This window comes from Strongylocentrotus purpuratus, unplaced genomic scaffold (genome assembly GCF_000002235.5).
Source record: "Strongylocentrotus purpuratus isolate Spur 01 unplaced genomic scaffold, Spur_5.0 spur5_scaffold_19, whole genome shotgun sequence".
Lineage (NCBI taxonomy): Eukaryota > Metazoa > Echinodermata > Echinoidea > Camarodonta > Strongylocentrotidae > Strongylocentrotus > Strongylocentrotus purpuratus.
The window spans coordinates 26,362,035-26,372,583 of record NW_022145604.1 but is presented as its reverse complement, the minus strand read 5'-3'; the positions used below and the strand labels follow the sequence as shown (position 1 = coordinate 26,372,583).

The 10,549-nt window shown below is 42.2% G+C and overlaps 1 protein-coding gene across 1 annotated transcript; it reads right to left on the bottom strand.

Moving 5' to 3' along the window:
- Nucleotides 1-525: 525 nt before the first annotated feature.
- Nucleotides 526-10,110, bottom strand: LOC591526 (kelch-like protein 10). The gene is made up of 10 exons (XM_030990726.1): nucleotides 9,668-10,110; nucleotides 7,956-8,170; nucleotides 7,438-7,586; nucleotides 6,406-6,537; nucleotides 5,340-5,571; nucleotides 4,664-4,785; nucleotides 3,847-4,068; nucleotides 3,148-3,372; nucleotides 2,428-2,678; nucleotides 526-1,581 (listed from the first exon to the last, which is right to left on the bottom strand). The coding sequence occupies exons 1-10, from the start codon at nucleotides 9,999-10,001 to the stop codon at nucleotides 1,319-1,321; spliced, it is 2,145 nt and encodes a 714-aa protein (XP_030846586.1). The 5' UTR covers nucleotides 10,002-10,110; the 3' UTR covers nucleotides 526-1,318.
- Nucleotides 10,111-10,549: the final 439 nt, after the last annotated feature.

The window sequence follows — 10,549 nt, the reverse complement described above, 5'->3', positions numbered from 1 at the left end:
ACTCGTACAGAACTCGGGGAAGCAACTCGGGATACCCCGGCACATCTCGCAGCAACTCGTCTGCATCTCGACATGACATACACGAGTCTATACGAGTTATTACGAGTTACGCCGAGTCGTCCGGACATGCCCCTTGAGCCCTCTGTGAATTGTGTCGAATCATCTCAAAGTTTACCTCACTCCCAACTTGACAAATTGATACAGGGGCGTTGCTATTCCCCGTAGTTGATTACAAAACAAGTTAATACTATGCGATCGAACTACAAAATATGATTGCAGAAGAAATTAAATCTTTCAATAACTACAACAGAATTCCCATTTCATCCGCAATTATGGTTCGTAGTCGTATCGGTAAAGAAGGCATTTCGACGAAACAGTTTGCAAAATCGTTCGATAGCGAACTTGAAATGTTAAGTTCGCGCTGTGAATCCAGAATTTAAACAAGATGCACTTCGAATTAAAAGAGCTTTGAAGATTTGATGCAAATTTTAAATCAATCAAAATCTTCCTGATACATTTAATCTCCATCATGGCTGTGCTTGATAGACGTTTTGCAGTAAAATGGGTTCAAATAAAATTGTTACTCCTTGTACTCTTCCAAACTTGTCAGCAACGGAAAAGAACATTTCATTGCGATAGCTACTTCTAAGATAACATTATATCAATGGGCAGGAGTTCCAATTTAGGCAGTTTGACTAGTTTATGAGGATACGAATATGGAGTGGCCGAAGATGATGAGGACGAGGATGACGATGGTGATGTGACGACGACGACGATGATGATGATGATGACGGTGTTGACGATGACGATGCCGATAATCCTCTTGACTGTGATGATGATGAGGAGAATGAGGAGGGTACAGATGACGACGATGATGATTTTCATGACGAGGTAGATACCGTATATGTCATCCTGCGCGCTATTGTCACTTTGTAAAACGGTTTCGTCATAAATGAATCCGATAATAAGCCCCAATAATTGATAGATTGGTCTCGGTCGATAACACTGTTTTACCAAAACAAGAACTGCATGAATATCATTTGATTTTTGTCCCCGATAATCTTTTGTTTGAAATGTGGCATGTGCCCAGTGTGTCAATAAGCGAAAATCATTCCGAGCTTAGTCCTCTCCAAATGCATAAATATTTTTTACCAAATTTGAAAATTTGATAACTTTATTTGAGAATTCACAGATTTATGTATGAAAAGGAATTAAATTCCACATGTGGATGATGCTATAAAATGATCATAACCCCCAGACGATCTCATAGTGAGTTCCGCTTCCGAAAAAAAATGATTGATTTATGTTTCATTATGTTTTATGACGCGCTCGAGCCCACTCCGTCATTTTGCTCACTGTCTCCCTGTGGTTGCAATGGACTACTAGCACCCGAGAGTGGAATAAGACCCGGATGCCTATGCATATTCGGTGATCGATCAGGAAATTGAACCACTTCATCACCGTCGACATCGTCATTATCATCATCGTCATCATCGTCACCCTCCTCCTCCTCATAATCTTCGTCATCAGCCGCGTTCTCTTCTGCAAGAGCAGCTTGTTGCAGAAGAAATTCGTCAATTTCTGCAAGCAAAGTAATAAAGGATATTTTACATTTTTAGTCGCATGAAGTTCCCTCATATCACCTGAGTACAGCCCAAAGCCCGAAACTTGGAAATTGGTTACGCAACTTGTTAACGATAATCTTTCAGAAAATATGTTTCCCAAATTTTGTGTTCTAAAGCTCTACATCTCACTCTTGAAAAAAGATTTTCTTTTCTTTCTTATATTGAATGGTTAAAAAAAAACACCTGCCTTTTGGAAATACTTATTTCTTATAACTTAAGGATTATCAATCAAAGGCTGAGGACAAGATAATTACGATTATATTACGGGGGTGGGTTTTTCTCATATTCAAGGTTTTCGGTGTTGTACTTTTTTTAAATCAAATTAATTTCCAACATGTATAACTAAAAATTACGATTCAAAATCTTCCCGATCGTTTCCTTTACACGAGGCCTTTCCCATTTTCATTTGGTATTAAAGCCAACTCCAAAAATTAAACGCAAATTTACTTTTCACAATAAACAAAGAAGTCGTATTTGCGTTTGATTTTTTGAAGTTGTGTGAAAATGGAAGAGCCCAAGGTAATATTAACCGGCTTAAGACAATATTTGTTCACAAACACCGCGGTAAACCGCCGTGGCCAAACGCGGTTTATGTGAACGAGCCTTAAGGCATTATCCTCATTCATTTGACATGCCTTTTTGACGAGAGGGAAGAATTTTGCAAAATATTCTAAGCCGGTTTTTAATTAAGAGTATAATACAAAGGATTCCCCAAATCATGCAGTCGGTTTCTTAATTCAGTTTCGTCGTAAATTATCCGGAAGTGGGAACATGCTCGGCGAGTAGGCCCCGTAGTCTTCACCTGCTTCGTCGGCCACCTCCTGGTTGACAGGTTCGTCATCCTCCTCGTCATCGAGCACCCGCTCATCGCTGCTTGCGTTGCTCTCCTCCATGGCGATAGCGGCTTGCTCGAGGGAGGCCTGGGTGGGCACGAAGGCAGGGGGTGGCAGGTCTCGATCACGGGGCCAGGTGAACTCGCGGACGTTGGGGAGGTTGGACACGACGCCGATGCTCAGGGCGCTGCGGTAGACGTTCATGTCGCAAGCGTCGTACCTATACAAATAGGGAGCCGATAAAAGAGTCGTTCGTATCAATCTCCAGTCGACCAACCTACTTCGGGTAAAATAAAGTTTATGATATACTTCATGGATTCAGACAATGTTTGAAATACTAATTAAATAATAATTTCGTTTTATACTTTTATAAGTAATATATATATGGTTTCATTATCTTTCTTCTCATTTCGTCTTCTCTTACTGAATTTGTCATTTTTGTAATCTAAACAGTTTGTAAAAAATCCTCTTCAATATACCTCTTTTAAGATGGAGATTGATAATTGACTTTGTGAAAGCGACGAAAGCATTTACTTAAAATAATTATATTTCAATTATGCTATTGAGGGGTGGGAGGGGGGGGGGTCGGGATCAAAGAAATTCGGAATTAAATCGTATTTTCTATTACTCTTTTGTTTGACTATGTCACGGCACTCCTGTTACGTTGTGCCAACCACCATTATACACACCATTCGTCATTGTCGGGATCGTAACACTCGACGTTGTAGATGGTCGTGATACCGTTGAAGCCCCCGATGACAAAGATCATATCGTCCAGGACGGCGACGCCGAAGTTGCTGCGGTGGATGTACATACTGGGTGCTCCAATCCACTGCATCGTGCCGGGCTTCCATCGCTCCATTGAGTTGAGACGGGTGAGGCCGTTAAAGCCCCCGACAGCATAGACACTATCCCTGTTGAAAAGAAAATTTGAGATTGCCTTCAATTAACAAAGTAAATCAAAATTTGGCGAGGGTGGTTAACATGATCCGTCATCTCGATGAGACGGTTGAAGATGTAAAAAAAATATCCGGGAAATAAAAATGGGAGGAGAACGGCGAGTATTGAACAAGGGCCATAGGAGGTAAATACATTCATCCTTATTCATCTGAACATGCTAGGCATATAGAAAATGCACTCTTGCATATCTCAAGTACAATTAAATTGGTATCAAAGATAAGCTATGCACTTATTGTCTGAAGCTGTCGCACAAAAATAAAGTGCTAGAGGTGTTGGGGGAAGAGGGATCATTAGTCAAGACTCCTAACAATACACTATGTAACTTTTAACAGAGGAGATCCCATCTGCTTTGAGTCGGAAACCCAATCATGATTTAACATCATTCTAGATCTCAACAGACTACGAACGGGTATATCAGATAATCTTACCTAAATGCTACTGCTCCGACACCGCTTCTCCTGCTGTTCATGCGGGGGATATCCCGCCACTCATCCAGCTCGGGATCGTACACCTCGGCCGAGTTCAGGCATTCGTTGCCGTTGAAGCCGCCGACGATGACGATCTTGTCGTCGAGACGGCACGCCGAGGCATCGCTACGATGGTGGTTCATCGAGTGCATCAAGGTCCACTGGTTGCAGGACGGGTCGTACCTGTGTAGGATAACCGAAAATTTAGCTACTGTCGCTGGAGCCTGATTGTGACTAACAATGGTTTAACGGGGTGACGAAAATGACGCACCGCGTCCGCGTGGTGCCGAATCGTCGTTATGCGAGTTAGAACACGATTGAGGCATTAAAGTTACGAGACATTGTAACATACAGGAACAAATCTTGTTTCGAACCTATTTTTCATTTTAAATATGCCAAATGTTCACTCCTTACGTACACCTTCTTCCGATTCTCGGATTTCTCAGTTTTATAAACGATCTTTGACGTTCTCAAAGGTAAGTTACTTCCTCCCAGTCAAATGGAAGTATATTCGCGAAAATGTGGTGTCTGTTCGTTATGCCCACCTGTTGCGCAATGGTGTCATTTTCAAACCTAGATGCGTGTCAGCGACTCGCGTGCTTTTAGCAATCATCATTTGAGAGGGGTATAAACATAAGCTTAATTAGAGTAGGTAGGCACGATAAGCAACCAGAATAATGGCGCGAGTGCAAAGGACACTACCAATCTGCTAATCATGCTTTTCTTAGACAACTTACAATGATCATTGCTTAAATCACGGGCAAACAACTGGTCCTACCTTTCAACAGTCTTGAGACGTGTGTGGCCATCGAATCCTCCCATAGCGTAGACATGTTCACCAAGCGTTGACACACTCACGTAACACCGACGGGAATTCATCGGCGCGACTTCGATCCAAGACTATGAAAGAAGATATAAATTTTTAAAAACTTCACAAGTCTAGATTATGATAATGTTCATGATTTCATACATGACGTAAGGATTGTCAGCAAAAAAGTGTAGAAGAAGGAGAACTTGAATAGAGAGAAGAGGAACACTGTTAACATATTATTTAAATATGAGGAGTGAGGCTAGAAAACGGTAAAGAAAAATTCTCAAGAGGAACCCAGACGATGTCTGTCCGGCCAGGTTGAGTATCCGGACAGTTGATTTAAAATAGCAGTTTGAAGAAGTTTGCAAGCAATATTTCATAATCTTTTAAGACTTACATGGGACAATATTTTAAAGTACAAATGTTCACGATGGTTAGTGTTATTTGGTGATTAGGCCTATTGACCGTTAATTCCGAAGGCAAAAGAAAAGCCTTTATGTTTGTAAAGTGTCCGGACACCCAACACCCTATCATACATGTATATTTACAATTGAAAAATATGTATTAATATTAAGAAAATGTTTACGTATCTCACACCGATCTAAATGACACGGGTGACGAATGAGAATCATAAAAAGAATACCTTTTTGACGGGATCAAAGCACCTGACGCTGTTGAAATACTGGTTACTGTCGAACCCGCCTACGGCGTATAGCTTCTGGTTGAGGACTGCGATGCCCATGTAAGCCCGTGGTTTGTTGTTGACGGTGTCGAGGAGGACCCAGCGATCGGCCCGGGTGTCGTAGCATTCGATGGCGCTGGTCGGGCTACCGCCGCTCCAGCCACCGACGGCGAACAGGAGCTTGAACGGAAGTCTGGAGATCGGACGGGAAAGTGAGAATTGTAAGGGTTCCCCACAAGTTAAGTTGGCAACAAATTGAAATTAATAATGACCGACGACATGCAGACAAGAATCGGAGATTTTCAAATTTGCCAACATAGCCCCTTCAATTAGGTAAACGGGGTGGGGCACTTAACACCAAATTGCCGACAATTATGCAGCTCCTAACATGACAGAGGTATGGGTAACACACTTCCATCAAACAGTAACCCCCCCCCCTCACACACACACACAAAAGGAGTAAGAGAAAGAAATTGGAGGAATGGAACGTAAAAAGGAGATGATAAGACACTTCCCACATAATTCCTCTTATCCCTTGTTAATCAACATTTCACCAACTTTGTAGACCGCTGCCCTTTCCCCCGTCCTCCGTTTTACTAGTGTTCTGGTGGTGTTTTACAAAATTTGTCATTAGTGACAAATGATAGTTTTTGTTATAAGCTAGTGAAATCGATGCTTCTGATTGGTTATCAGCAGATTTGTCACTGATTTTTGTCATTTGTCATTGAAAATAGGCTTTGCAGGGGCAGATCTAGGGGGTTTCGGAGGTTTAACCCCCCCCCTTGAGCGGCCAAGTGAAGAAAAAAAAGGGGGGAAAAGAAGCGTGAAAAAATGAAAAAAGAAGACAAAAAAAGTAAAACAGTAAAACGGCGCGATTTTTGGAAAATCCTGGATCCACCATTGGGTCAACCCCTCCCCCCTCCCCTCCCCCCCCCCCCCTCCTTGGCAAAAAGCTAGACCCCCCTTTTTTGTGAAACGGGTCCCTGGCCCCATATTTGGTCCGTTAAGCCACTTGGTTGTCACATACCGTGGTCGAGAAAGCACTGCGCTTGGTCCCTTAGGCGTTTCGTTGGGATCGAAGTTGTAGGTGTAGTGGATAGTCTGGATAATGACAGCCCGACATTCTTCTACGTCACGAACAAGTGGATGAGCTTTGATGCTGAGGGTTAAAACAAAAAACTTAAGTGATGAGCATTTTGACGTTGACCATGTTAATGTCGTGGATCAAATCAATTGATTCATAATAGACCCTAATATATATCCAGGCGCGGATCCAGGATTTCTTAGGGGAGGGGGCCCAACTTTTTTCTTTTTTTTTTTGCTCCCGAAAATTTGAAAATCGCGCCGGCCGAAAAGTCGCTCAGTGGGGGGGGGGGGGGTAAGCGGACATTTAATTTTTTTTTTTTTTTTTGAGTCCCAAAAAAAGTGGGGGGGGGGGGGAGGGGTAGTGAGCACAATTTTTTTTTTGGTCCTCGAAAATTTTAAAATTTGCACCCCCGCCTTGAGCGCCAGGGGGGGGGGGGGGCCCAACCCCCCAAAAAGGTAAAAAATCGCGTGATTTTGCATGATTTTTTTCTCAAGGGGGGGGGGGGGCCCGGGCCCCCCGGGCCCCCCCCCCCTGGATCCGCCACTGTATATATCTAATATTTTTCCCCGTAACATGAGAGTAATTTTAATCGCTTCATTCTTTTAATTAAATGTAATGTTAATTGTTATTGTATAATTGTGCTTAGTGGGGGTACGCTACAAGAGTCCTATCTCGCACCCCGGGGCAACGTGTCTGACACGGCCGGTTGTAGCAACCAGCCAACCACTCCAAAGATCAAGTTACATTAATCTTGATCTAAGGAGACACGAACGAACGATGTCGTGGATAAACCATGAACTAAAATATATTGTAAATATAAATAATAAGAGACTATAATGTATTTATCATCATCACCATCTCCGTCATTTTTATCATTATCATCATAGTCTCAATCACTGCCATCGGCACCAGTATCATCATCGTAATCATAACCAGATAATCATCATTACAGCAGCTTTAAAAACATCTCACCTGTTCATGAAGTAGTCTGTGTTGATCATACCCAGCCGAACTAGAAGCAGAAGACGAGGAATGCATTGCTTTCTTTGTGTCTCCTTGTGTCGAACCCAGCGAACCAGCGCCTCAAAGACATACTCCTCCATCTTCACGTTTAACTCATCCTGAAAGTGAAAGACAGATTAAGATGATTCCTCTGGTAAACGTTCAAGTTTTGCAATGATATGCCAAAAAGTCGCCACGGTAGTAAACGTAAAGATTTTAAATATTAATGCGCTAAAAACAGTTGAAGACTGATATGATGTATCACGGAGGAACGCAAATTCAACCAGGGAAAGTCCGTGTGTCGTGGGGAGGGGGGAGGGGGGCATTTGAAATTATCTGAAGAAACATGAGTGGCTCTGCCCCTCATGTCCCGTAGTTAGTCATATAAAAACGAGTGGAAATATTGACCACACCCTTCCGATACAAAAAGTCAACAATTACATAATAGACCTATTTATGAAAAAATGCATCTTATGCAGGACAGATACCTCTTTGACGATGCACTCTAGATCTTCGATGGTGAGCTCAAGGAATTCTTCGGCCTTGCCCCCGAGTGCGACTTCCTCGAAATGATTGAGGATGTATCGAAAAGCCGACTGCTCCAGGAGGAAACAGAAATAGGAGCGAGCGAAACGCCACATCCCGACGCAGTTACTCGCGCCGAAGTGGTCCTCCAAGTATGCGCAACATTCTTTGACCAAACCTGGGAAGATGGAGAGAAGAGAAAGAGGGAAAGGAGAAAGCAGACGGAGTAGAAGAAGAAGGAGGAGAAAAAGAAGAAGAAGAAGAAGAAGAAGAAGAAGAAGAAGAAGAAGAAGAAGAAGAAGAAAAATGAGGAGAAAAAGATGAAGAGGAAGAAGAAGAAGTAGAAGATGAAGGAGGAGGAGAAAAAGAAAAAGAGGAAGAAGAAGAAGTAGAAGATGAAGAAATAGGAAAGGTGAGAAGAAGTTGAAGACCAAGGAGAAAGAAGAAAAAAGCATCTGTGAAAAAAAAATCATCATCACATTGAAAAGTAGATACTGAAAAGCACCGATAAACATTTGGGACTCTGCACCCCTATCTAGACTAGAGTAAAGTACCCGGTTTTCGGCCACTTAAGACAAAATCCTATTTATTGGACTCTTTACTTCCTATTTATTATCATTTCTTGTTCAAATCATGAAGCAAATATTATTATTATTTAAACAAAAAAAGAATCCCCCAAAAAAATCACGAATTGCCATGACAATATTCATTTCAATTTTCACTGTTTTGGAGCCGGTTATCGGCCGAGCGTTTCAGTTTACGGCCGCATGTACAAAGTCAATCGGAAGCGCTCGCGCGCGCCGTGCGTTTCTGCGCTGATGTATAGCACACGCGGGCGGAGCAGGTATCCCACGCCGGAGCTCCCGGGTGCTCGCCTGACCGAATACAGGCACAGCGGTGATCGGAAGTTGGAATCTGAATTAGACGGACATATCGTGTGTGCGTCGCGGTGTGCGGCTGCATTGATTTAATACATGCGATGAGATACTTTTGAGCTTGCGACCAGCACAAAATCGGGCTCTATATCTGAAAAATACTTGAAATAAAGCTCATTTTATGGTACCCATATTTCTTACATACACGCGTAAGAAACTCGATTTTTCAGATTTGGGTAGCGGGACCGCCGATTACATCGCTAAAATGTGATATTTTAGGATATATTTTTCATTGCAAATGTGGTTCTTCAGTGACACTGGCATGGTATGGTATGTGTGGGATATGTGTTATGCTATTATGCGATGTATTTTAAAGTGATTTTACCATGTATCCAACCAATTGGCCGAAAACCGGAGCTGACCGATTACCGGGTACTTTACTCTACTACATTTCCTAAACTTAAGCTAGATCTACACCAGAAGTTGTGATACATTTCTATCGTGTGTATATCTCTCTTTGAAGTCTTTAATAATGATCGTCCATTTGTAAGATAAGGTCTTAGAATCTTAGAATCTACCTTTGAATTGAATCTCTAACTTTTCATCCAACTCCAAGACTAAGTTCTAGGTCAAGACCTTATGGGATCTAGACTCTAGACTCTTCCTCCTTTTACTTTATGATGATATTCGAAATGAAACAGCAAATCTAATGTTTAACACTTTAGACATAGGTCTAGATCTAGGTCAACATTTAGAAGGAAAACTTAACTTCAGTTTCGAAACTTTTTGTTGTTGCTTACCTTCTACGTTGAACTGGTCGGCTGCTGGTAGAAGTTCGACCACATTCTCCGAGTTGACTGGAGTTTGTTTGGTGTAAATGTAATCGAGGATCTGCTCCATCAGACTGGGTTCCACACCGGGGATTTTGATCACTTTCTCATCCGTCTCGTGCATCCCGATGGTGAAAAGGGCGCGAAAGTATCGACTGCAAGCCGCCAAGACATTGCGATGGGCGGGAAACGTCTGATCGCCGACCTCCAAAGATACATCGCAAAGTTGCTTGTTTTTACGAAGTTCATTAAAGACGGTGAAAGGGGTTGCTTCTGTCTCTGTCTCCTCTTCGGTTACTTCCATGAGTAGATATTTTAAGTCATAAACCAATTTAACTTCAAACTATTTGTTGTTCCAGGGTTAAACTGTTAACAATCCGAAGTGACTTTCATCTATAAAATGAATTTATTCTGTCTAGCACTTTTTGGTATTCATACCATAATGTTTACAAAAAAGGGCGCGCTTTGTCGGTTGCTACCATGTTGCCAAGGATAATGATGCGCGCAGGGATGCCGCGCTATTGGTCAAAGATTTGTGACTTAGCAGAGCTGCTTTGGCCAGCAGGTGGATGAACTTCAAGCTTGGCGCGTAATTAGTGGTAACCAAGCAACGCGCAATGAGTCTGCCCTTTGACCTCGAGTGGGGTGGTTGACGTATAAGTTCAAATCCAGTTTATTCAATGAAGACATATTTTATGTAATACATTGTAACAGTTGGTAAAGTTTAGTCAAGGCAAAATAGGGCCTACCCGACCAACATTATTAGAAAGTTCACAAGGTATACATTACAATAATAACAAGTACATGTTAGTTGTGAAAACTCTCATCTCTCTGCAGGTAACACCGAATTTT